This window comes from Cebus imitator, unplaced genomic scaffold (genome assembly GCF_001604975.1).
Source record: "Cebus imitator isolate Cc_AM_T3 unplaced genomic scaffold, Cebus_imitator-1.0 Scaffold281, whole genome shotgun sequence".
Classification (NCBI taxonomy): domain Eukaryota; kingdom Metazoa; phylum Chordata; class Mammalia; order Primates; family Cebidae; genus Cebus; species Cebus imitator.
Window position 1 is genome coordinate 3,379,804 of NW_016107596.1, and position 26,864 is coordinate 3,406,667.

The 26,864-nt window shown below is 37.8% G+C and overlaps 1 protein-coding gene across 21 annotated transcripts in view; it reads right to left on the minus strand.

Annotated features, from left to right (window-relative positions):
• Window positions 1-26,864, minus strand: part of SETD5 (SET domain containing 5) — an 80,195-nt gene that overhangs the window by 28,593 nt on the left and 24,738 nt on the right. For 2 of the 21 annotated variants that reach the window (XM_037728872.1, XM_037728877.1), the window contains exons 2-19: window positions 22,516-22,573; window positions 18,003-18,189; window positions 16,985-17,209; window positions 13,500-13,692; window positions 13,111-13,216; window positions 12,575-12,783; window positions 12,178-12,236; window positions 11,490-11,668; window positions 10,508-10,546; window positions 6,761-7,003; window positions 5,745-5,893; window positions 5,242-5,359; window positions 4,404-4,513; window positions 2,819-3,071; window positions 2,394-2,477; window positions 1,401-1,658; window positions 710-1,030; window positions 68-310 (exon numbers count right to left, since the gene is read on the minus strand). In XM_037728872.1, the coding sequence (XP_037584800.1) occupies window positions 68-310; window positions 710-1,030; window positions 1,401-1,658; window positions 2,394-2,477; window positions 2,819-3,071; window positions 4,404-4,513; window positions 5,242-5,359; window positions 5,745-5,893; window positions 6,761-7,003; window positions 10,508-10,546; window positions 11,490-11,668; window positions 12,178-12,236; window positions 12,575-12,783; window positions 13,111-13,216; window positions 13,500-13,591 (2,463 nt within the window). In that variant the 5' untranslated portion in view covers window positions 13,592-13,692; window positions 16,985-17,209; window positions 18,003-18,189; window positions 22,516-22,573. Of the gene's footprint in view, window positions 1-67; window positions 311-709; window positions 1,031-1,400; window positions 1,659-2,393; window positions 2,478-2,818; window positions 3,072-4,403; window positions 4,514-5,241; window positions 5,360-5,744; window positions 5,894-6,760; window positions 7,004-10,507; window positions 10,547-11,489; window positions 11,669-12,177; window positions 12,237-12,429; window positions 12,471-12,574; window positions 12,784-12,878; window positions 13,066-13,110; window positions 13,217-13,499; window positions 13,693-16,984; window positions 17,210-18,002; window positions 18,190-22,502; window positions 22,574-23,780; window positions 25,225-26,864 lie in introns of those variants that run through there. The other 19 variants (XM_037728883.1, XM_037728886.1, XM_037728876.1 and 16 more) reach the window with 17 other exon arrangements.

Here is a 26,864-nt window from a genome sequence, read left to right on the forward strand (position 1 = left end):
CACACACACACACACACACACACACACATACACATACACACACACACACACACACACACAGACATACCTTCTTACAGGAGCTGAATGTGCCATCAGGCAGAAGGGGCCTTCGACGCCTCTCAGGGATAAAGGGTGATCCAAAACGAATGTAGTGTTTGGGGGTGGTGCAAATTAATGGGGAATGGATAAGACCCGGTAACATGTTCAGGGTCGTTGCCAGTACAGTTGGATCCGTCGTGATACGTAAAGGACACTCAACAGGGCACTCTTGCTTCTCTGCTTTATCATTCAACCATTCTGTAACTAGATACTAAGGTAAAAAAGAGATCATTAGTTGATGTTGCAGATATATAAATCAAGAGGTAGTAATGTAGTTCACAAAGATGAATGTCATCTAGAAGCTAGGACAGAGGGAGATGCAGCAGCTGCAGTTAAGTATGAACTGGGCAATCAGAAGGCATGGGTATCTTCTTTCACTCTCTCTATGTCCACTAAGAGAGGAATAATTTCAGGTATCAGTGATTTAAGCTGACTAAAAATAAGGAAACAACAGGCAGCAGGATGGCTCTGGCCTTTTGTGTCAAAGCATTTTAGAACTTTCAGTCTAATAATATTGGTATTAGTTTCTTCTGGGGATTATAGGTCCTCTCATTTCACTAAGACAGCCCTTGCCAGACTAGACTTATAAAAGATGCTATTTGTGACTTACCTTTTTGGTTTTGGGGTACTTAGATGCAGCACGGTTGACATGGGATCCACCAATTGACACCACAGTTGGGTCAGACCCTGTTAATTGCCTGTTTTCTCCTGAACTGTCTATACTTCCAGCTTCAGTAGGAGTTACTAAACTGTTATTTCCTCCCTCGTCCAAGGCAGCTTGTGACAACTCTGCCTGCTGTGCACTGGCCTGCTTCTGACGCTTTAGTCTTTGGGCTGAACTGGTCCTGTATCGAGAAATTCGACTCTTCGGCCGGGGCCTAGAAGGCTTTGCTGGAGGTGGCTTGGGGACTGGTTTTTCTGCAGCAATATCCTGTAGCAATAGTAGGTAGGGTTAAATGCTTAGTAGAAATGTCTTATCAGCAAACAGTCTAATTTTCTATTCACGTTAAGCATTCAGAATGTCTACTGATGAAAACTGTAAGGATTAGAAACACTAATTTAAAATGTAATTCTTAAACACAAAAATGTATACATTTAAATGAGCTAGAGAGGCTAGGGGCAGATGTCTGGGTTAATTATTTCTATTTCTAATAAGCATTTATAAAATAGGCCAATGAAATGGTTCCAGTTAAACAGTTAATGGCCTTATTTATTGTGATATGGAACACAGCTGAAAATACTGATTTTAACCATTCCAAAACATTAGCAAAGGTGAGGATGTCTAAGCTCTGAAGACTTACCCCTGCTTGGGAAGACCGCCGGGTGTTCACACCAACACTCTGTGGGGTGCTTGGGATGGTAACATTTGAAGCAGAGTTACTAACTTCAGATTCAGGGGCTTCAGTTTTTGTCTCTTCACCAACGGGAGCCTCTGAAGTGGTTGTAGTAATTTCTATATCAGAGTTGCTCTGTTCCAAGGGCTGATCCCGCCGCTTCTTTCTTTTCTCTAAGTTTTCAAAAGCATGCATGATGGCTTCTACCTTCCTGTCTTCTCGGGTCTAGAAATAAATGGCATTGGTGTAGAAGGAAGCTTCAAATGAGGATGAGGGAACAGGCTTTACAAAAGTATTATTAATGGAAATTTATAGAAACTCATTTAACTACCAATAAGATGACACACATAACTTGGAAAAAAGATAAAAACTAAAAATAAAATATTTCATTTTAAATGTAGGGAATGGTTGTAAATAAAGGCAAGGTCAAACATAAACTTCAAAAAGGGTCAGTTATTTTGAAACTTTTTAATATAAAAGAAAAAGTCATCAAAACCAAGTTTTCTTTGTATTTTCAGAGTTCTAAAATAACCAAGTAGATTTTCTTTAAACTAAATCAGGGTCATAAACACACGACTGGTTTCAGCATAAAAGCAGAATATTTTAGTTCAAATGACTAAAAGGGTTTTAAAAAAATTCAAAACTCACACAAACCTAGAAAATTCCTAATTCAGAGCAAATCAACTATAATATATTTTGATTCTGACCAGCCAATTTTTTGGAACCAGACTGTTAGTTTAAAAAAAAAAAAAAAATCTTTTAAAACCATCACTACATAATAATCACTAGAAAACTGCAAGAAATAAAAAATTAAAATAAAACCTATATTATGGAAAAAGGCCAAATTATAACCTACAGGTCAAATCAATGAGATGATACAAAGTCAAGAGAACAGAAGGGGTTCACATAATGCAAGTAGCAGAAATGAGAAGGAGCAAAGGACTGTCAGATGGTACTCACCCTCCTGCTATGAGCTAGGTTCTCCTGATCATCTATAACCTCTTCTTTCTCTTCTTCTGGTTTTTCTTCTGGATTGTCTACTTCCTTTAAGACAGAGGCAATATTCAGCTGTACTCAAGCTCTGAGAAAAAATCAATGTTTTATTCTGGTAGCTTAAAACTCTCTATAACAATTTCTAGTGCTTTAAAGTATTAACTCATGTGAGGCCACATGGTAAACACAGATGATAAGCCCTATTCTCTGGTGCAAAACCAACAAAGGATGTTCTTGACATTGTAAAACAGGAATGAATGAACACAACACACCCACTTTGATACAAAGGGTATTAAGTATTACTAGCTCCCCTACTTAAACCATGCGGCAACCTGGGATCCTCTTCCTTTGGAGGATAGCTGCCATAGCATCATTTGACCAGGGACGATTACCTCATGGTCACTGGATACAGTTACTTTTTCTGGAACTTCTTGTGATTGCTGGTCATTATTCTCCTCTGGAGCCTCATTCTGCTGCTCCATCTCTAGCTCTTTCCGTCGTGCTTTTCTACGTCTAGTCTCTGCTCCAATGGTGGGTAGGCTTGGAGTAGGTGGTGGGAGTGGCAGTTCTGTAGCATTAGGATTCCTTTTTTGTATAGGACAATTCCGGTTTCCCTTGTGACACGCACAGTCCACTTTATAATTACTGCTCCAAAGAAACAACCAAAATGCCTGTCTCAGTGCCCTTGAAATTCAGTTTTATTATCCATTCACTCTCTCAAAATATCAGCACAGTAATTTCCTCTGATATTGGATCTGAATAAGTTTAACAGAGACATTAGAGAGTCCTATACATACTTTTGTTTTTCTTTTTATTAGAGACAGAGTTTTGCTCTGTCGCCCAAGCTGGAGTGCAGTGGTGCATCGCAGCTCACTGCAACCTCCACTTCCCAGGCTCAAGTGATGTCCTACCTCAGCCTCCTGAGAAGCTGGGACTACAGGCATGCACCATCATGCTCAGCTAGTTTTTTCATTTTTGGCAGAGACGGGATTTTGCCATGTTGCCTAGGCTGGTCTTGAACTGCTGGGCTCAAGTGATCTTCCAGCCTCAGCCTCCCAAAGTGCTGGGATTACAGGCATGAGCCACTGTGCCTGACCTAACACTTTCAGGATTCTGTCTTTCTCTGTGTAACCCCAATTCTACCCCATGGTCAGTGGGGGAAAAAAAAAGACAGCCATCTCTAAATTCAATTCTCCCAATGGTTTATTTGCTATTTAGCAGGCAGTGAATCAATGATAAAGGTTGATGTGGGGAGACTCATCTCATGCCCACCATTACTATGACCTCACTTTCACCTACTAATTCCCTACTTCTTATTAAAACTTTTTTTTATTTTCTTTGATGAATTAGGCAGAAGATCTTTTCTTCTTATACCTAGACCTAACATCACTTTACCACATAATCTCTATTTTGCCCAAAGTGACCAAGGAAAAGCATATAATTTATAAAATGCATCACATATTCATCTGTAAATTGCCATTTGTTTTTCTGTATTGTCATATACAGCTAGATTACATGGTTTCTGTGGACATGGTGAATCTTTAAATCCCACCCCTAGGTTTATAAGGTTATAATTGACAAATTAAAAGTACACGCAACATATTAAATTCTCATTCTATATAGTCCCTGACGTAAGTACTCTGTGCATAACAAGAGGATGCTATTGTAATTTCCAGGAGTACCTCATAAATATATATTCATTTCGCTAATTCTTGCTGAAAAGGCATAAGCCAAACAAAACGCTTTTGTCAGGAAACTTGTAAGCAGTATCATACAAGGTTATCTGTATCTCTAAAAAAAAAAAAAACCTTAAGTTTGTCTTTTCCTTTACAATTTCTAGGCAGAAGATGCATTAGTCATGAAAAGATTAAGTAAACAAAGGAAAAGGCAAGAAACAAAAGCAGACTTTAAACAGAGTGAATAGTTTAATACGTAAGACAAGGACATTTATGTTAGGAAAGGTCTTAGAGGTCTTACCAGTTACTATACTCATAATCAAATGCTATGGTGACCTCAGCATCCTTGGTGATGGCAGACACAGCATAGATACACAGGTGAATCATCCCATCTGCAATCATGTGTCGCACCTGGATGAAAAGGCTTCTGGTTGGATTTTTCATAAACATCATGAAGTTTCCATAAGAGAGGAAAAAACCTTTTACCCTAACACTTTCTCTTCATTTAGAGTTAACGGTGATCTGTTATTTAGCCCCTTCATTTCATCTGAAAGTAATATACTGTACAGGCTTGAAAATTTATGATACTTCTTGAAATACGTGGAGAAATCTTGAGATGTTAGAAATCAGGGTAAAATCTCTGCTTTCACATCTTATAGCTGTTTCCAGCTGCACCAGAGATTTAAAATTCCTTAGCCAGTGAGTAAAGCTCTGTGGATTTTCTTGCTTTATTTGATGTGGTTGCTCTGAGTAATGAATTCTGGAAATGTCTAGATCCTCTCATAGAACACTAGTTACTAAAATCTGAAAAAACTGCAACCAAATAGTTGAGTTAGGCCTAATGACATCTACTTCCACTGTATGGCAATTTCTTTAATATAACTGCACTGATTTTCTTATCCACTCTAGCTTTCTCCTTAGCAAATGCTAACTTGTTCTTTCCTTCTCTAAAAAAAATTCTTTCCTTACTTCTGTTTTGTCAGTATAAAAGCACCATTACTTTTGTTTTTCACCTCTCACAATGAAAAATCATGACTATTATCTACAGACCTTTATCTGAGTGAAGTTTCACACTGCTTCTTCAGTAAGCTTGTCATTTGGTGGTTCCACTCAAAGGAATGTTGCTATAGATATCTTACCTCTGCATTTGGTGTACAAGATCTTCTGATGAACCGAGCATCATTACCGAAAGTACGGGCATCCACACACATCTCTACACCATTGAATTTTGAGTAGAAGAGCACAAAGGGATATGGTCTAGGGACATAATTAAAATTCCTGTAATTCTCAACACAAATAAAAGGCCACCCCATGACTCCAAATATGAAGCAGATGCTAAAAGAAGCAGCAGTGGTCTTTTGCAATGCCTAAACTTGGAAAATATACATGCTTGTCTGCTTTTGATTAAAGAACAAGCACAAAACAAGGAATGCTTGGCTTGGAAAGGAGATGTCACCACTTTATACATTAAAAAATTTGCAGATTTACTTGCACTTCTCTACAAATAGCAGACAGGCGTGAGCTTATCTGAGTTGCGATTTTTTTTTCTCCCAAGAGCATCCTATCAAACAATGATTTTTACAACAACAATGGTCAATCAGGTCCACATTAGCCCTCACTGCCCAATGAACAATGTTCTTACTTTTTGAAGAAATGCCCATTGACCTCAAATTGTTGTCGTAACATGACTTTCCCACGATACTCTATTATAAGAGTGTCCAAAGCCAAATCTCTTGCAGCCCTCAGGATTTTCCGGTGCTTTTGAACACGAGTGACTCTTCCCAGCTGTAACTGAATAAAACCAGAGCAGTAACATTAAACAGCAAGAACAGCTTAGTAGACACTCAAATTATTTCATAATTAAGGAAAAGGCGCTAACATTTTCAGGTTTTATCTCTGTGTTATTTAGATCAATGATGAGAAATTTTAAAATGGGATAAAACCTCAATTTTTTGAAGAGACATGCTACATCTAGTGAAACTGCCTCCCCAGAAAAGGCAAGAACAGATCAAAGAAAAATACAGAACTAAGGTTTCAGTGACTCTATCTCTAATATAAAAATGAGAGAGAACCCGCTTAACTTTCTACAAACCTTACACAATTCCTACCTAGGCTGTATAAAATTTCCCATACTAAGCCTTTTTCTACTAAAGAGAGACAGGGTCTCACTCTGTCACTCAGGCTGGAGTGCAGTGGTGCAATCATAGTTTACTATAACCTCAAATTCCTAGGCGCAAGTAATCCTTCCACCTCAGCCTCCCCAGTAGCTGAGACTTACAGGTGTGTTCCACCACAACTGGCTAATTTTTAATTGTTTTTGCAAAGACAGGGTCTATGTTGTCCAGGCAGGTCTTGAACTGCTGGCCGCAAGCAATCCTCCCACCCTGGCTTCTTGCCAAAGTGCTGGTATTATAGGAGAGCCATTGCACACAGCATCAATTCATCTATTTTTGATTAATAAAAGTAGTTTAAAAATAAGTATCCAGATAGTTTCCAGTTAATGTAACCTACTTTTGGTTACATATGATCGACACCTGGCTAATTTGTTATTCTAAGGCCTTGTACATTTGGAAGGAACAGTAATTTCAATCCATTACTCTCTTCCTGGGTCCTTAATATTTCAGCTACTTAGAGAGTCTTCAATCCTTTGATACTTACCTGCATTTGGGAACCAATAACTGTGTTATTACAGGCCAATTCAGTCTTATTAATAGTGTCTAAAATAGTAGGTTTGCCCACAAACTCCTTGTTAGAATGTAGATGTTGTTCAAGGGCGTTCTGCACATCTGCACTGTATTGATTAGTGAAAGCTTCTTCATACTGGTCAGTCCATAGTCTTATCCGATTTTCCCAGCCCTCGGTTGTATTCTCATCTAAATTCTGTGCTTCAGAGGGAGAATTCTGTAGAAAACAAATTCAGAGAGATTAGTAAAGTCCACGTATAAATAGGGGGTTGGGAATGGGGGTGGTACAGGTTGGGGTTCCAGAGAAAATTTATCGCTTGGCAACTGATGTGGCATAAAAGAGTAATGGACTGGGAGTCAGGAACTGGTTTCTATCATGCTTTTGTTACCAATGAAAGGTGAGACCTTGAAAAACTTCTTTATGGGGAAGCTCAGTTTCTCCATTTACAAATTAAGAAATTAATTTGGATCGTAGTTTCATCCCATCACTGTGATTTTATGACTATTTTAAAGTCATAAAAATCAATTTTCTTATTAAAAACTGACATCAAGTTTGTAAGAAAATATCCATAAAAGTAAAGAGTAGAGACCTCAAATTTATCACTGATTAAATTTTCATACTCATTGAACATCTGTGTTAGTGGTAGCCCAAACTGGTTTTCTGACTATTTTCCAGGAGAATGAATGTTTTTGTGTCACTTATTTTCATAATACACGTTCATTCTAAATCTACATGTGACCCTAATCAATCTCATCAATTCAATCATAATCTTACTATTCATATATTATTTGAGTAATATCTTTCTAATACTATTTTCAACAATTTAAATTACCACATTCTAAATAATCTGAAGAGGTGAAATGAGGGGAGAGGAGTAGATAGGGAGAACAGAAAATGTCTAAGGGGTACTTTGTTATACTCCTTTAGATAAACCATTGTCTTTTATGGTGACAGTATTGAGGAAAGATTACAACTCAGAAACAGTTTCCTAAACAGACAGTGCCTGAGCTACAGAGACAAAGCTTAAGCCCAACACATGTTCTCCTCCATGGTGTTCAAGACTTAAGTGCCATCAGAAAACAAAACAAACACTGATAGTGATGATGTCATGCTAGCGATGATTAGAAGGAAAAGACATTGTAGTATCAAAGTTACTTGAAAATCTATGTCCATATTAAACTTGCAAACAGGCACAACAAAATTAAATATACTTTCCATGAATAGCACAGAAAACACTGATACTTATCATAACACTTTTACCACTTTCGCATCACTATTGCTGATTATTGTCTATTATCCTTTCTGCAAGGAACAGGAGTATGGAAGAAAAAAAAATCAACACTATTGTTTCCACATGTCTCACTAGAGTCCAAAAGACTGAACAATAAATGAAGGGATCTAAAGAAATACCTAAGGCCAACACACTAAGAATCAGAATATCACCTGCTTGACATCAGTAGCAGCTGAGCAAAGGAATAGTGCAAAACCTTAGACTTAACGGAGGTTACGGACTAGGGATTAGCAGTATCCAAACAATATTCCCAGCTTTAAGTAGCAATTATTAAACTTATGACTTGATCGGTGTACTGTATTCTGGGAGCCTCTGTCACAGTATTAGCCATTGTTCACTAATGTCACTGTGTGTTTACTCTGCTGACTCAGCCTTCAAGGCATTAGAGACTCTACCTCAATTGGGTTTAGAGCAGTGGTTCTCAATCAAGGGAAACTTTACACCCAGGTGACATTTAGTAATATCTGATGACATTTTTTATAATCTCAACTGAGTGTATGTATGTTACTAACACCTAGTGAGTAGATACCAGGGATCCTGTTCACATCTTGAAAACAAAGAACAGTCCCTTCCACAACACAGAACTATTTGGTCCAAACTGTCAACAGTGTCAAGGCTGAGAAAACCTGATTTATAATTAAGTCTTCAGTAGGGAAGCTGCTCTTGACATTGGGATTAAAAATCCAAATGATATTTTTTTCTAATTCTTATGGCTCCCACCTGGATCACTGAAGGAGTTTTAAACTAGTAATTCTGAGCAAAAATGTATAACTCTATTTACCATTAAAAGAATAAAAATGACTAGTAATTTTATTTTTCTATATAAATTTTAACACAACGGTGAGGCTGTCAATCTCCTCAAACTGTGAACAAAATTTGGGGTTTATGTGCAGTTTTCTGGAAGAGCCAGTTTACAGCTTTCAAAAGGTTTCGAGCTTCTGGAGAAAAGTTACAATAGTTGCTTGATAAGAGAAAAGCATTTAGTAGCCAGGATTAGGGCTATTATCTGCCTCCAAAGTCTATTTAAAAGGCCCCTCTCTAATGAGAGAAAAATAAAGGGGCAGTTAAAGCAAATGTGGCCACCTGCAGGAGACAGATCCAGCAAAAAAATGATTAATTTGTCTTCCAAGACACATCCCAGGCCTCTGATGCTCTGTAGTTCCGAGTCCTCTCCCATCTCTTTCACAGGCATGTACAAGTCTTTTTATAGGTAGATACTCAGTGAGGCCTTCAGACTTTCGATAAAATGTTACCTGTAATCTTGCTAACACCAGTCATATTGGTGCTGCACATAAAGCAATCCTCAAAAGCTTATCCTTACTGAAATGTTTTTTTTTGGGGGTGGTGGGGGATGGAGTCTACCTCATCCAGGCTGGAGTGCAGTGGCACGATCTTGACTCACTGCAACCACCGCCTCCCGGGTTCAAGCAATTCTTCTGCCTCAGCCTCCTGAGTAGCTGGGACTACAGGCACCTGCCACCACACCTGGCTAATTTTGGTATTTTTAGTAGAGATGGGGTTTCACCATGTTGGCCAGGCTGGTCTTGAACTCCCAACCTCAGGTGATCTGTCCATCTTGGCCTCCCAAAGTGCAGGGATTATAGGCGTGACCCAACGTGCCTGGCCTTCCTAAAGATTTTAATGGTTATGCCCTATAACTCTCAATAGGAAAGATCCTGCTTTTACACTATTGAAGAATATGAATACTTATAAATTCAAATTTAATTCTAATTAAATGCTTTGAACTCCTAAGTAATAATTTAGGAGGTATGTTGTTCTCCTATATATATGTACATAGGTTAAGGAAGATACCAGACAGCATAATCAAACCTCCTTTTGGCAAACTGTTTTTAATCAGTCAGCACCTAAAAGTTCTTTTAAACCATTGCACATAATCTCTCTATTCTCCAAGTTCTTTACAAAATCATGCCTCATAAACTCTTTTATTTCATGTCTTAAAAAACAAGCTAGCATTACTTAAGTCTTTTCCACCAAACAGATATGCTAAGAGAAAACAGTAATTCTTATCAATACAAGCTTCCTGCAATTAAAGACCACACAGTGCTAGGGTAGATGCACAAAAGATCCTATGTCATTACCAAGAAAACTTCACTCCTAAGGTTGAGCTCAATCACAGTGACAGAACACACCAGCCTCATTTTGTTTGGAAAAATGTCACTTACCCCCTAGAAAAGCAACGAATGAAAAACCAATCAATGAAAGCTGATTACAGAAAGGGAAAATATTTCAGAAAATGGCCAAGAAAAGCTACTTTGGAGAAAAGCTCTATGAAAACTGAATGGCAACAACTACAAACTAATGAAAAGCAGAATCCAAGATTCCCAGATCATCAGTGTCAGGAAAGAAGCTGACCAAAATGCAAGATCACAGTGAAGTAAAACACAGCATCAGGGAAGATTACCCCTTACCTTCATCCGCAAGGACTTCCGGGATCCCTCTCGAAATGCCTATCCCAAGGAGGAAAACAAGTAGAACAAACAAAACTTGGTACCAAGAATGACAGTTATACCTATCTGAGACTAAAGCTAAGGCACAAACTAGTGTTCTATTCTGTCCCCCTTTCTCTAGGTAAAAAAATACCATGGAATTCCCCAAACTCTTATCAAGAACAGGGGTACAAGGCCAATGAACTCTGAGACTGATTTCAATACTTTCTACTGTGAAGCTAGGTAATTAACAGGGAAGAGCATGCATCTCTTAAATCCTATACACACCCCTGATACTCAGAGAAAAAGTAAATAAAAAAATTTTAAAGTTGCAGATTTACCAGTTTTGAGACTAAGAAGGAAACAAAGACCAATCCCCTTAAAAAGGGGTGAACAAGTCACCTAGAAGCAACAGAGTTGCTGTGATGGGGAAGAAAGAACACAAACCAAAAGAAGTTTCTCCCGGAGACTTTTTAGCTGAGAATACAGGAAAGTGACCATGACACTGAGGAAGCCTAGACCATTCAAGAGATGTTTCCTGATTTTTTTTTTTTTTTTTTTTTTAACAAGGAAAACAATTAACCCAAAGACATGAGGCATATAACCAGGACAAGAATTTCAGACTGTACTTTGGGGTTCAGAGGTGGGGAGATACTGTAAGGATAGTGGAAGCCTAGACTTGAGGCTGCAACACATATGGGCTTGTGCCAGGTAGGGCTGCAATTTCATACCTGGGATGGGGGCTGGAGTAGAAGAAACTTTGAGCCAGTAGTGATGATATGGTGTGGCAGAAGAGAGGTTGGTCTACATGCACATAACACAGATTAGCTGATTTTTGCAAGTAGAACAAAAGTGGCCCTTCAAACATCTGGATCAAACTTCTTAAAATAATTTTGGGGCATTCTTGCTCCAAAATTTGAGCTATTTCAGACATTTCTATTTAAGATATTTTTACTCTCCATACCTTGATTTTCTTCGTCTTTGGTGCTGCACGACCCTTTTCCGGACTCTTTTTTCGCTTCTTGGGTTTGGTTCTTCGAACAGTTAAGGTGATGCTTGTAGGTGTGTGCTGTGTTGCTGTATACAACACAGTGGAAGGAGAAAGCTCTTCATCCCAGCTTTCTGTTGCACTGCTATCCCCACCTGAAAAACGATGATTTCATAGTTCAGGTACTAATAGTCTCAAAAGCAGTTTATTCTTTTAGATGTGCCCCACATCCAGTAAGTCATTACCTCCACTATTAACTCTTATAATAATCTGTAAAGCAACATTAAGTACAGATCTTCCTTACGAAAACAAGATACTACGTCATTGGCATTAAGCATATAAACCCTATTCCTCATGGTATCTATTTCTCCCCTTGTATTCAGTCCCTAAGCTTTACTGACTCAATCTCTAACAATTTGAGACTGGCTAATTTTCCATGTTTTGTGTTCACAAGGAATGCTTTGCTATAGGACTAGAATGTTCTCGGTACATTTTGTTTACAATGACAGAACTATACAGTGGTCTTGAGAGGACTTCTATCTTTTTCCGTGAAAAGAGCTGGCTGGGGGGACCATGGGAACTTATAAGAGGGGTTCTTAAAATGAACATTCAAATCACAAAATATTTATATGTCAAACTGTGGACCTAATCATCTTCCGCTCACCTGATATGTTGTCCTGCTTCCGCCGATGAAGTCTAATAACCTTCCCCCTGCTCATTCCCCTAAAGAGGGAAAATAAACTTAAAGTAGTCCTTCCAACAGCATGCATCACATCATAGCACACATGGGCGAAGTGTCTCTGCATATGCTACCCCCTCCCTCCCACCTACCAAATGGTTCCAGGACATTAAATTTCATATCAAATTCAATAGCTTTAACATCAATCTCTCATTCCTTGTTGTCAGCAATTCTCACCTAGTGCAGAGAATTCGAGCCAAGGAGCACTAAGGAATCATCTACATTAACAAACACAAGAAAGAATACTTTGAGCTTTTCCCTACTAGTAAGAAACCCTAATCCCAGCAACCCAGACTTAAATTTAGATGGAACAGGATCTTACCTGCACTTGTCACAGTTGAGAAGGAAGCCATCCTGAGAAAGACCACAAGGACACCAGGTAGGTACAGTCTCTCCTTCAGAGTTCGGGCTGTCTCCACAGCGTTCCTCTACGGGCGACGGCAGGCCATTCAGGTCAGAACGAGGGATGATCGTCTGGACAGGGGGAGAAGCAGGAGGTGTCGGAGGAGGAGGGGCTCCGTAATTATGATCCTGAAAATAAGATTTTTTAAATCAACAGTGTCCAAACACTGGCCCCTCTCTCCCCTAAAGTATGGTACATATGGAAAGAAAGAAGAAAGCAGTACCCTTCGTTTTTTTGGCTTCAACCAGGAAAGTGATAAAACAAAATGCCAAGGTCAACTGGGACATAAAAACAAGAACAATGATGCAGGGCTAGACGTCCGCTGGAGTCAGGGAAGTGCAAAAGGGGCAACTTCGTCATGCTGCATATAAACATTTCAAGAAAGTCACAATGTATAAGAATGGATTACACTCCAGGAAGATCACTGCTCTGGAGAGAAACAAATGCATACTCACAGCATAAGGCAGTCCTCGACACCCATGCCTCTGAGTGGTCCCATAATTATGAGTGGAATACACGCTCTTCTCATTAACTGCTGGACTAGCCTCCACAGATTCAGGGCTGCACAAAGGCGAAAAGCAACGCATGATAGCATAACACCTAATCTTCCCTTAAACTAACACTTCATTTCCCACTTTAACCCCTCCTCTTTCCACAACCACTAGCCACTAGGATAAGAGAAAGAACTCAGAGTGAAACAATCTTATTAACATAGCTAAGCCTATAAATAACAGTAGGAGTGTTATTAAATGTGGACTGTGTGTAACATGAAGCCAGTACAGGCAGATGTCTGAAGACAGGCACCTGGGATACAAGGTGTCCCTAATGACAAACACAAACGTACCAGCTGAGCGGGGAGTTTCCCCTAGAGAAGCCACTCTGGGCTGGTTTAGACTCAGAACTATTCTTCTTAATTGGATCTCTTAATACTTCCATGAAACCTCACATGACATTTGCAGTGAGTGAGATGATGAAAGTGCCTTCTGCACTGCCCCAGGGACCAGGCCCTCTTCCATTCACTACCAAGACAGGATACCCTGAAGAAAGTACAGGTAAAAACAATGGCATCTTATATTTATCATACCTCTCATCTTGATGAACCCCCAAACACCTTTCAAATATTAGAGTAATAATTTCTCATCCACCAATGACATGCAAGCATATTAAGTACAAAACTATTTATCAGCTGCATGATAATACCATAGAACTTCAAAATAATAAAAACTAAACTGGAAAGTTTTATTAGTCCAGTGACAAATAATAACAATAGTAATGGCTACCATTGTGAACTGCCCATTATTTGGTAGGTGCTTTATATATATTAATTCATTTAATTTCGGCAACCACTAAACATTGTGTATACTCCATTTTTACAGAGGGGGAAGATGTGGTGGTGAGATTACATGACTTCCCCAAGGTTACATGTTGACACAGCTAAGATCTGAAACAAAGTCTGACTGACTCCAAAGTCTATGCTCTTTCCACTTTAGAAAAGAGGATGACATTCAGTCCCTTAAAGAAGATTATTTGAGATCTTTATTAACTATGCTTAGTGAGAAGCTAGGTTTAGTATCTTTTTGTACCCTTTGTGAGTAGAAAATAAACTACTCAAGCACAATGTATTATTGTAGAATTATACATGTATTTAAAGTTAGAAAATTAATGCAAGCCTTTATAATAAAAAGGCTTTGATGGCAAAGGATAAAATTCAGGTTTATGGGAAGAAAGAACTTCAATTCTGATTGTTACCTGGTTAGGTTTCAGGGCATACTGAAGGATAATTCAAAAATATAAAGTCTGCATGACTTTGCAGAACAGAATAATGATTTGTAATTTATATTGTTTAGAACACAGATTCACAAATTAGAAACTCTAGTAGTGACTAGTATAACTCAAACTTAGAGATTAATGGGTCTTTCAGGGAGTCAAATAATGCATATTGTTTGCTTGAAATAACAGACATTTTTTCCTGCTTGAAGTTATACAATATGTAGTATGGTAGGAATAAAGTGTGCAGTTCAATGTGGTGCAATGTCAATTGAGAAGTGAGGGATCAAAGAAAATTCTGAGATATGTATCCAACTCACCCAGTTATATGCTCCAAAACTGTGAGAAGGGATCTTATTAATAACAGCAAAGGAAATTTCTAGGTGAAGAAGAACTTTAGACAGAGGAAAGTATTCTCTGTTAGTGAGGTGCATGCATTTTATTACTTAAAAGTGTCTGCAAGATGGGAACAGGGGAAGGGGTACATCAAGAATGCAGGTCAGTATTCTTGAGAAAAAGATGATCTGAACATGGCTCACTGAGAGGCGATCATCTCTGAGTATTAGGAAACAGGTGGGGTTTCCTAAATGAAACCAAAGGTAGACAAGCATTAATAAAATGAAGGTATAATTTAGTTTCTATGATGGATAGTTAAAAGAAAGTAATTAAATTTATACAACATTGTTAATTTACTAGGTACATTACTAGATAAACAAGTATTCCAAAGAGCTGTACATATTTTATATCGATTTTGTACCACTGAAACACACAGGGTGAAACATGATAGCTGTTTATTAGGAATGGATTTTTTGGGGGTGGGGGGTGGAAAACAGGATAAAGGAAAGTTGCATGAAATCAAAGATGGCCATGGAGATGGAGCTATGCTGGTTGTATGTTACCCATCTCCAAAGGGGTAAATATGAACATATGCACCTCATGTGCAAGTGTAGGGAATAAAAATAAAATGTATATTGTGGAGGTTAAAAGGCCATCCTATTGCACAATACTTACTAGTCAAGCACAGCATTTAATATATTGCTGTGCATGCCAAATGTAAAATCTGATGAAGAAACTCTGCAATTTCCATATTGGTTACTGATTAAATACATAGTTAGATGCTGACAGGTAACTACAAGATTTCCTAAAATATTCCTTGATATATATACCAGTTTTATATTTTAAAATATGAATTTAATATTTGGAATAATGGAATTACATCTCTTTAGTAGACAATCACTTTATGCAAATGTAATTACAGTCTTTCTTCTCCTATCACTGAATTGGACACATACACAGAAACCAGGCTCACAACAGATATACTCCATCAATTGTGTTCTAAGTACAACATGTAACCAGCTGCTATCATGCCATTTCTTGGAAAATGCCTGAGATTCTGTTATGGTAGAGTTGGAAATTCAGAAAAATCTTTGCTTGTCTTGTTACATCTACAAATTTTCCTATAAACACACACAAAAATAAATGCATATTGCATATTGTTGCCATCAGATTTTAAATTCCATGAGGTGAAGTCTAGGTCTAGCTGAGTATGTTGCTAGATTAACCTGTTGTTAATACCAGGTTTAATCTTAACAGTGAAACAGGCATGATGAAACATTAATAAATATCATTAATGATTTAACGGAATGGTACATAAGCTAGTTATTGACATTCTTTTCCTTTGTAGAAAGGCAAACTATGTAGTTAGTTATGACCAAAGTATCAGAAATCTGTCTAGAGATCATAGGTGAAAATGTTTCAGGAAATCCTATGATATGCTGGTGTTAACAGAGACAATTCAATCTCATTTGTAGACCAGAAGTATTTTTATTTCTGGAATTACTCCTGGACCCCCTAGCAGTATTTATGGGCAGTCATGTCTATACTTTGGGGAAAATACCAATTGTTAACTGCTTTGGGTCTCTTATCTACTAATTCCAAACTTATCTGTTTAACCTGTTTGTTGAAATTTCTCACAAATGTGAATGCTACCTATCTATATAACAGACAATGCACATCGTAGCAGGTTAGTAGCTGACTTTACAAAAACTATAAACACAATACAACTGAGATACCTACTAATGCAGGAAGAGTTTTAAGTACTTTATTTCAGGAAAGAGTTGTAAAATGGGAAGTCTCAGTTACTGACATAGCTAAATATCTTTTGCATGCAAAAAAAAAAGGAAAAGAAAAAAAGCTCTAGAAGAAACAAAATCAACCCTTCCCCACCCCCAACCCTCGTTTTTCCTTTTTATATGGGAATAAGCTCAAACACTGCTTTTCATTTTAGACTACCCCAGAGTATCATATACTATTTCTTAGGGTAGCTTTAAGTCTTCCTCTTTACGGAACTCAGTAAACAGGTAAGTTATATTAGGTGGCTTTATGAAGAAATATACATGCTCTTTAATAATATTCTCAGTTTTAAGGAAGAAAACCACTATTAATCAGGGATGCCATTCAACCCAGAAATCTGGTACAGCTGCTTTGCTCTGCTGAAGGGGGAAGAATCCCCAGGGACTGTGAAAATGGCAAGAGAAACAGGGGAATGAGAGCAACACCCACCTCACTCAAGAAGTGGCTGTGGGATCAAGAGTCTGAACTGGACCTGAACATATTCAAAACACCAGGATTTTTCCAGCCCAGACCCTAATCCCTGGTACTGCCTGGAATAGACTTGGCTTCTGGGGGTGTGCTGCCCCCTAGGCCCCTTGGGTCTCTTTCGCTGGACTTTCACATCCTGGTGTAGTGCCACTTCGTCTTGAAAGGTAGGGGGCTTCCACTTCCTTTCTGTAAGCAAGGAAGATTGGGTACAAGGGAGGTAAAAGGACAAAAGGGGGAATCTGTGAGCAGGGGGAATCTTGGACAACTTAAAAGATAAGGGATACAAAAAGCCTAAAATTTTTAAAACTGTGAATAATATATATAAAGTTGTATAATGAAGGCCTACCTTCATTGTTATTTGGCATTTAAATTCTTCAAGAATTGAGAGAATAATTTTAGGGATTGGGCCTTTGGACAAACTGAATTCCTAAAGCTGCTCTTAGCTGAAAAAAAAGTTTGGTACCACTGATTTTGAAGGTCCTCTTTCTAGGCAACAAATATTATAAAAAACAGATGACATTGCTCTCCATGTTTTCTACCCCAGATGTCAGAAGGCCTAGGCAACCTGCCCATATAGTTTTAGCCCCTTTACTCTAGAACAATAGGAAGTACATAGGAAGAGGACTTCAAGGAAAATCAGTTGGAAACAACACTGCCTTATCTCCCTCCATCAGAATAATCATTAATTCTATAGAAGCAGGTAGTAATACCTACTTTATTTAAATCTTCCCCACCCATCAAAACAAATGAAAATGAATTCCTACTTTGCAACTCTGGTTCTATTCATTATTTGCCCAGAAATACCCCTCTGAAAACTCTTCCTTCCCCTTCTAATTTATTTTTTCCTCCAGCTTCAATGGGGGAAAAGGGAAAGGTCTAATGTTAAGAAAATACTACATATTATCTTATTAGCTATCCAAATGAAAGTTGTCTCCACACAGACTGGTAATGTACCTACTACCTAGAAAGTAGCACTTACTCTGATCCAGCAGCCATATCTGAGTAGGATGTATCTGGTGTGGTGACTCCCAGAGGGATTGCAATGCTCATGACGTCCAACACAGCAGAGTTTGGAAATCACGGGGTCCACTTAATGGAGACTGACCACTCTGAGAGTGGGGGTGAGCTGCAGAGCCTCATCCAACATGTTATGGACATGAGGAATCCTGCAACAGAAAAGGAAAATATCTAGTAAAATAAATACCTAGTTATCAAGTAGTTCTTTATCTTAAATGCTACTGAATATTTTTCTGCTTTCTTGAACAAGGCTTTTAAGGGATAATTATAAAATAAATACAGCTACAGTGTCCCATGTTTATTATGCATTTCATTAATGTTCCACAAAGTGAGGTGTCAAAAAGTTATGATTACATTTTATTTTACTTTTCAGTAGAAGGGGAAGAAAGACTCTGCTCATCTCACTAACCAGCATTCTGCCCATTCTAAAACTTCCCAAACAAAATTTTCTGGCAGCCTAGGATCTAGCAAACAAGTTTTAAGACACAGGATGGTGATTAGAAATATCCTAGTTTACCTAAACTCTTTTAAAAAAATCAAGATCTTCATTGAAGCTTTTTACCTAGGCCACAAGTAAATGCAGTTTCACAAGCAGTCAACACTGTTATTTCTTCTAAATTAAAAGAGATCAATTTGTTGCTTATACTGGATTGCAAACAGCTGTTTCTTACTGTCTTCTTTTGTCACTGAAAACTCTCATCCTTCTTTTAAATCATCTTAACTATAATTTTGGAAGAAGATGCAATCTTAGCAACTTTATTTGTGGGGTAACAATACACTGCTAGATATGAACAGAAATATAAACCGGGAGGAGGCTATGTGTGTGTGGCTGCAGAGGGTGCATAGGACATCTCTGTATTTCTTGATGAATTTTTCTGTGAACCTAAAATGCCTCTAAAAAACAGTCTAGATTGTTTTTTAAAAACAACAACAACAACAAAAAGCCCCAAATCATGAAGAGTACAGTTTCATGATAAAGACTTAAGAACTGTGTATGAAAAAGTAGTGAGGATAGCTTGACATGGTGACCATAAACCAGTGGAATTTGGGAACAGAAAGACTCAGAAATAACTGAAGTATTAAAAAAATGCAAAAATAGATTAAGAGATTTGGAGTTATGGTGCAGAGGCAAAACAGTTTTCTTTGTGTGGCTTTACATTAGTTTTATAGTAGTGTATAAAAAAACATTAAAAGAATAAAACAAAAAGCATTTTATTTGGGGGGAATGAAGTCAATGTGAATGTCAAAGACTCACGCTAATAAGGACTTTTGCAAAAGACTACAAAGAGTCATGACTGATATACTGATTCATAATAAAACAAGACATTAGAACAATTATTAATACTAAAAAAACTAAAGGAATGAAAAGTACATGATACTGACTGAGTCAACCCAGGGGGTTAATGTAAAATTTTTATTTTTTTAATACAGTTTCACTTTTGTTGCCCAGACTGGAGTGTAACGGTGCAATCTCGGCTCACTGCAACCTCCGCCTCCTGCATTCAAGAGATTCTCCCACCTCAGCTTCCTGAGTAGCTGGGACTACAGGTGCCCGGCACCATGCCTGGCTAATTTCTGTACTTTTAGTAGAGACGAGGTTTCACGATGTTGGCCAGGCAGTCTTAAACTCCTGACCTCGGTGTTCTACCCACCTCAGCCTCCCAAAGTGCAGGGATTATAGGTGTGAGCCACCATGTCAGGCCAGTTAATGTAAATTTTAAATGGTAGATGGTCTGAGATGCTCCAATCTTACTTTGATAGACAAAGATTAATGCAAATAAAAAAAAAAAACTTGTGTGCTGGGTACAGTGGTTCACAACTGTAATCCGAGCATTTTAGGAGGCCAAGGTGGGAGGATCGCTTGAGCCCAGGAATTTGAGACCAGCCGAAACATAGTGAGACTCCAACTCTACAAAAATAGTAAAAAAAAAAAAAAATTAGCCAGCCATAGTGATGTGCCTCAGTCCCAGCTACTTGGGAGCTGAGGATCACCTGAGTGCAGGAGGCCAAGGCTGAGGTGAGCCATAATCACGCCACTGTGCTCCAGCCTGGAAGATGAAGTGAGACCTCTGGGTGTGACAACACACCTGTTCCTACCTAACTGGAGGTAACATATAGCTGGGCTGGGGAATGACTGGGCTGCTCGTGGTGGCTTATTCCTGTCATCCCTGCTCTTCAGGAGGCTGAGGCAGGTGGATTGCTTGAGCTCGGGGGTTCAAGACCAGTCTGGGAAACGTGGTGAGACCCTGTCTCTACTAAAAATACAAAAATTACCTGGTGTGGGCCGGCATGGTGGCTCACGCCTGTAATCCCAGCATTGTGGGAGGCCGAGGCGGGTGGATCCCTTGAGGTCAGGAGTTTGAGACCAGCCGGCCAATCTGGTGAAACCCCATCTCTACTAAAAATACAAAAATTGGCTGGGTGTGGTGGTGCATGCTGGTAATCCCAGCTACTCAGGAGGCTGAGGCAGGAGAGGTGCTTGAACCTGGGAGGTGGAGGGTGCAGTGAGCCAAGATCGCACCACTGCACTCCAGCCTGGGTGACAGAGTGAGACTCAGTCTCAAAATCTGGTGTGGTAGCATGAACCTGTAGTCAATCCCAGCTACGTAAGAGGCTGAGGTGGGAGGATTGCTTGAGCTTGGGTGGTGGAGGTTGCGATGAGCTCAGATTGCGCCACTGCACTCAGCGTGGGCAATAAAGTGAGACCCTGTCTCCAAAAAAAAAGAAAAAGGGGACTGATAAAGTTTTCTGCCTTTAGGCCAACCTTACACATAAATGTTTCCTTTCCCTAACAGCATATCCAAACAGAGACTTTGGCAGTACATCTTCTAAGCCTTTGGGAAACTGAAGTAAAATCTGTAAAACACTCATCAAGTAAACCCAAAAAGACATAGTTACATACTGGGGGCTGTTGGTTACAACTCTTTCTATTAGTATCGTTGTATAAGTCAGATTTTTAAAAAGCCCCAAAGCTGTCTGACCAGATAATCCTAAGTCTGATTATCATCACACCTCCCCTGATCAGTAAAAGGAATCTGAATCCTGTTATATTTTTAGTAAAAGAGTTAAACTAAAAACCTTACTCAACATCATTAAAAACCCTTTGTTGTAGCCATTACTATTGTATGCCCATTTAAAAAATGTATGGTTTCATGGTGAAACCCCATCCCTACTAAAAATACAAAAATTAGCCAGGCATGTTGGTACATGCTTGTGATCCCAGCTACTTGGGAGGCTGAGGCATGAGAATCATTTGAACCTGGGAGGCAGAGAATGCAATGAGTGGAGACGGCGTCACTGCACTCCGGCCTGAGTAAGAGTGAGACTCTGTCTCAAAAAAAAAAAAAAAAAAAAAAAAAAAAAAAAAAAAAAAAAAAGAAAAAAAAAAAAAAAAAAAAAAAAAAAAAAAAAAATAAAAAAAAAAAAAAAAAAAAAAAAAAAAAGGAAAAGTACAGTTCTAGATAAAAGACAAGTTATAAACCTAAGCTGATACTTGATATTTTTCCTAGAGCAATTTTTAAAAGATATTCTAAAAGGAAAAGATGGAAAACTTACTTCAGATAACATCTTAATGAGTGAATAAATGATTGCTAAATTCACTAATTAAATACCCAGGTATTTTGGATAGATGATAAATAACTTTATGAAACATTAAGTTGGCCAGGTGCGGTGGCTCAGGCCTTTAATCCCAGCACTTTGGGAGGCTGAGGTAGGCTGATCACCTGGGGCCTGGAGTTCAAGATCACCCTGGCCAACATGGTGAAACCCTGACTCTACTAAAAATACAAAAAAATCAGCCGGGCATGGTGGCAGGCACCTGTAATCCCAGCTGAGGCAAAAGAATCACTAGAACTCAGGAGCCAGAGGTTGCAGTGAGCCGAGATCACACAATTGCACTCCAGTCTGTGCAACAAGAACAAAACTCCATCTCAAAAAAACAAACATTAAGTTGATAACTATAAATATCTGTTTCATAACTTCTTCCATTTTCCTTGTGTCTAGTTTAGCATGACTGTTCCACTCTTCTGATGAAAGCAACCACAATAGGTTAGCTTGAGCATCTCATCTTAACTAATGCTTTAATAATAAAGAGGCTTCTTAATTCAAATGCTGTTAATAACCCCAAATTTCGCAAATATAACCCTAAGAATAGTTCCTTCCCTAACTCTCTGTAAACTCTAGCAATTAAAATGTTAACTGAGGAAACTTTAACACATCATCTAAATGCAGTATTTTCTTATTATAATTTGTCTGTTTTTTCCTACGAGAATATAAACTCTATGAGGACATGAATTTTTGTCTGTTTTATCCACTGCTGTAGTTTCAATGGCCAGAACAATGACTGACACACAGTGAAGTTCAAGAAATATTTGCTAAGTAAATTACAATCACCATTTACTACAACATAATTCTAGGATTCACTTGAATGCAAAAAAATAAAACAGAAATTAAAAGGATTTACTTGGGTCAGTCACCTTTATAGACTTCTGAATATGAAGTCCCCCAAAATTATCTGCTAGTAGTTCTGAAGACCTAGAAAAAGTTGAGACACAAATTAGTATAGAAAGAAATAACACTGATGAACACATAGAATGGAATTCTATGGCTATATTGATAATTTTGTTTCTGTATACTATCTTGTTTGACCATCCTAAATCTATGTTATCTTGTTTACCACCTTATGTCCATCCATCACTAAATTTTTGCCCTTTAAATTTTTATTTTTCCATAAAGCGAGAAACTAGAGGGTAGGGAAAGAAATTATTTGACTTAAATGGTAAATACTTATGTCACTGGCTAATTCTTCCCCTTTCTTCATATTAAAATTATTTCTCATTTTCCAAGGGACCCCTTCTTTTTCTCTTTCTTTAGACATGCTTCCCTTCTCCACTGAACACTTCCCAAATGCAGAGACCTTTCTTTAACCTGATGCCAGACAACTCTCCAGTCAGACAAGGGCCCATCGCCACCCATTAAATTACAAGTCCTTATTTATCACTCCTTTCTTTCCCCTCTTTCTACACCCCCTAGTTTCCAGTCCTACTAAAAAAAAGAGTGATAAAAGGGAGTCAATTCTATTTGTGGTCAAATGGAAACATGCTTGAAAAACGGGGTTTAATTTTCTACCTTCCAAAAAGGAAGGGAAAGTAAGTGACCCAGGACTTTGGAGGGAAAATGTACCCTTTAAGTCTGGTGTTTTTTCTATAAAGTCAAATTTAACACTAGCCAGAATGAGTTGTTAACATCTTAAAGATTAATATATCATAAACACGAAGAGCTTTTCATAGGATTACAATGACCAAGCATTAGATTTATTTGTTGTTTTATGATTTCTAATTAAAAAAACTGGAAAATAAACTATTTTCAGAAACAATTTAAAATAGTACATCCAGAATCATTAGAGAAATAAAAAGTATCAAAGTACAGTAAAAGGAAGGAAGAAATAAAGTAAATCAAAGAATAAGCAATAGCAAATAAGAAAGAAAAAAGGAAAGGAAGAAGAGAAATAGGTATGAGTGTACAATAGGGAGAAAATGCAACAGAATTTCAATTTCTTTTTAACTATTTCTAGAACAATCCATTAGAATCCACAGGAACACTAGTAAGTTCTTGGATTCAGAAACAGATGCAGTCTGTATCTTCCAGTACCAAGTACTCTCTTTAGGAGGTGCCGTTTACATACAGTTTTTCTAGGGAAAAGGATGTTAAATAGAACATGCCAGAAACGTTTCTTAATTACCCCATCTTTTTAATTGGGTTCAGAAATGGCCAACCGTCTCTGTATCATCATTCTGACAGTCTCTTCTCTATATGACTTGCTGAAAGCACAAGACCTGTATGATCTGCCTGGTCATTTTCAGAGAAGACAAACAAAAAGTGTTTTATGAACAATTCCAACAGAGATTTCAGAAGAAGAAATTGCATCAGACAGGTGAGGCGGAAGCAGCTGGGAGACAAGAGTCCAGTAAACAACCAATCCAATGAAAGAAATTCAGAACAAGTCTGCTTCAGTAATCCTGTGAAGAGGACTGGCAGGAAGAGGAGTGCCGCTTCAGAAAGAGAACAGGCCTCATATGCTTCAGACAGTCTTTGTACTGAGGCTGTGGACCTTGGCCATTCTCCCAGAAATGATGCAATCCTGATGAACAAGATCTGCTGCCAGAGAAACAATTGTTAACAGCCTATGCAGACAGCAGCTCAGCCAAGGAGCAATCTCTGATCAACTCTCTCCATAAACCACCAGAACGCCAAATCTTTCTTCCTCAATTTCAGTGTCTGACAAAACATAAGTGAACATAGTATATATTTAGATACGTAAGAACAAGCCATTTTCTCAAAGTGTCCTTTTTCTGTTAATTCCTTTGGCTATACAATATCTATTATTAACTTGAGATAAAATACTGAGCATTTTTTACTTCTATAAATATAATTATCCAATCATTTAACAGTGATATTAACACAAATACAAAAATTTATACTTATTTTCCTCATTCTCCAAGAAAACCCTTTTTGGGAGGTAGTTTCTTCCCTACGCATAAAAATTGCTCTGAAATCTATCATCCAACGATAATATTTCAAAGTAAAGATAAATATGTACACATCCTAATTCAGAGACGGAAAGGTATATTTCATATGTTTAAAATTAGATACAACTAAATATTAAATATTGGCATCTTTCACAGAAAAGAGAAAATCTAATCTTGCTTATTAGGCTGACATAAAGGGTAGGCCGAGCAGTATCATCTCACAACAGTACTTATAACACTCACTTTTTCTTTGAAGGGCAGCAATATTACTTCAGAACTTACTGAAGGATCAGATTTTCATCTTATTATTCACAATTTACTAATTTAGAATCTAACTTAAAAATAATATTCCCTAGAATCCTCATCTCCCAGGCCTGGTTTCTTTTTCAGAAGTTTTTGTTATCAGATTTTTCACATGGTATTATAAAAGTATAAAAAATTATTTTTTTCTCACTAAAGATCCCGTATACAGCAGTTCTCTAAACTTCGACTAGCCAACAGCCATGATAAACCAAATTTCTTCCTTTTGAAAGCAATAACCCTTGAACTGGGATTCATGAAAAAACACAAATATCTAAGATATATCCTGAAATAAATATATTCAGCCCAATCTACTACTTCTATATACTACTAAATAACGAAAATGAACAGATATACAGAATAGCTCTGAAACACTAGGGAAAAAAAAAATCTATAATAGGTCCATAAATGAATAAATTTAATTCAGGAAGACAAAAAACTTTGACAATATTTCAAAAGGGTTAAAGTTGTTAATAAATTTTTTAAGATCCAATTTCTGAACTTGATTATTCAAAATTTTGTTTTTACATATAGGCTGAATTTATTCTTAAATACATCTATAGTTATTTGAGGCTGAATTTATTCTTAAATACATCTATAGTTATTTGAGGCTGAATTTATTCTTAAATACATCTATAGTTATTTGATTTCTCTTTTGAATGATTTTACAAAATAGCAAAAAGGGGAAATGGTAAAAGAATATTAGGTTTTTCAGTATGATGATTTTTACTGTCTACTTAATTTTTAAATCACAGAACAGTCCAGAATACAATAAATATATGACTACATTTTATCTACATGACTGACTTGTATGAGAATGAATGTGAGAATGACGGAAGATGTACTTATCTTCCATCTCCATCACAAAGTCAAATATCTCAAGTAAAATCACTGCAGCTATATTATGACATATAGCCTTTTACCTTAGAAGAAGAAAAAGTATGCTAGGAAAAAGCACTACTAGAGGCCAGGCACAGTGGCTCGCATCTGTAATCCCAGCACTTTGGGAGGCCAAGGCAGGAGGAATGCTTGAGCCCAGGAGTTCGACACCAGCCTGGGCAACATAGTAAGACCCACCTCTTAAAAAAATGAAGAAAGAAAAAAAAAGAAAGGCACTATATTAGGAGTTAGGAAACTTGAGTTCTAGCCTACAACATAATTAGTGACCTCAGAAAAATCACTTTACACAGATGAACCCTAAATTCCTCAAAGTAAAATCTTCATTGTGTTTCTTCCTGCTCCAAATTTCTATGAATCCTGGCACTGCTGCCAATTAGCTTAGGTAATTCATAGAATGTCTCAAAGTCTCAGTTTTCTCATCTGTATAATAAAAAAATAATACCTGTTGTGCTGACTCATAGGCGCACACAGACTTGCGTTTGCGGCAAGTAAGAGCTTAAATAACTTTCTGGTTAAATCCAACACCGCGTGTTCTCACTCATAGGCGGGTGTTGAACAATGGGAACACATGGACACAGGGAGGGGAGCATCACACACTGAGGTCTGTAGGTGGGAACTAGGGGAGGGGCAGCGGGCAGTGTGAAGTTGGGGAAGGATAACATGGGGAGAAATGCCACATATAGGTGATGGGGAGGAAGGCAGCAAACCACATTGCCATGTATGTACCTATGCAACAATCTTGCATGTTCTTCACATGTATGCCAAAACCTAAAATGCAATTAAAAATATATATACATACATACATACATAAACTTTCTGGTCCCTTTAAATATATGTGAAGGAAGAGGAGCTGCTGTTAATAATGTGAGAATGGCTAAACTCTTCTCCAAAAACATGTATTTCAAGTTTGCTATAGCAGACAATGTGGAAAGAAAAAAAGTGAGAAACTTGAAAAAAATGAGAAAGAAGTGTTAAGCATTAGAAGAAACAAATTACGAGTTACTGGAAAACAAGGAGATGAACTCTAAAAGAGCACTCAGAGATAAGTTCATGTAATTGGAACAGTATAAATTAGGCTTATAATCTGGAAAAAGTTA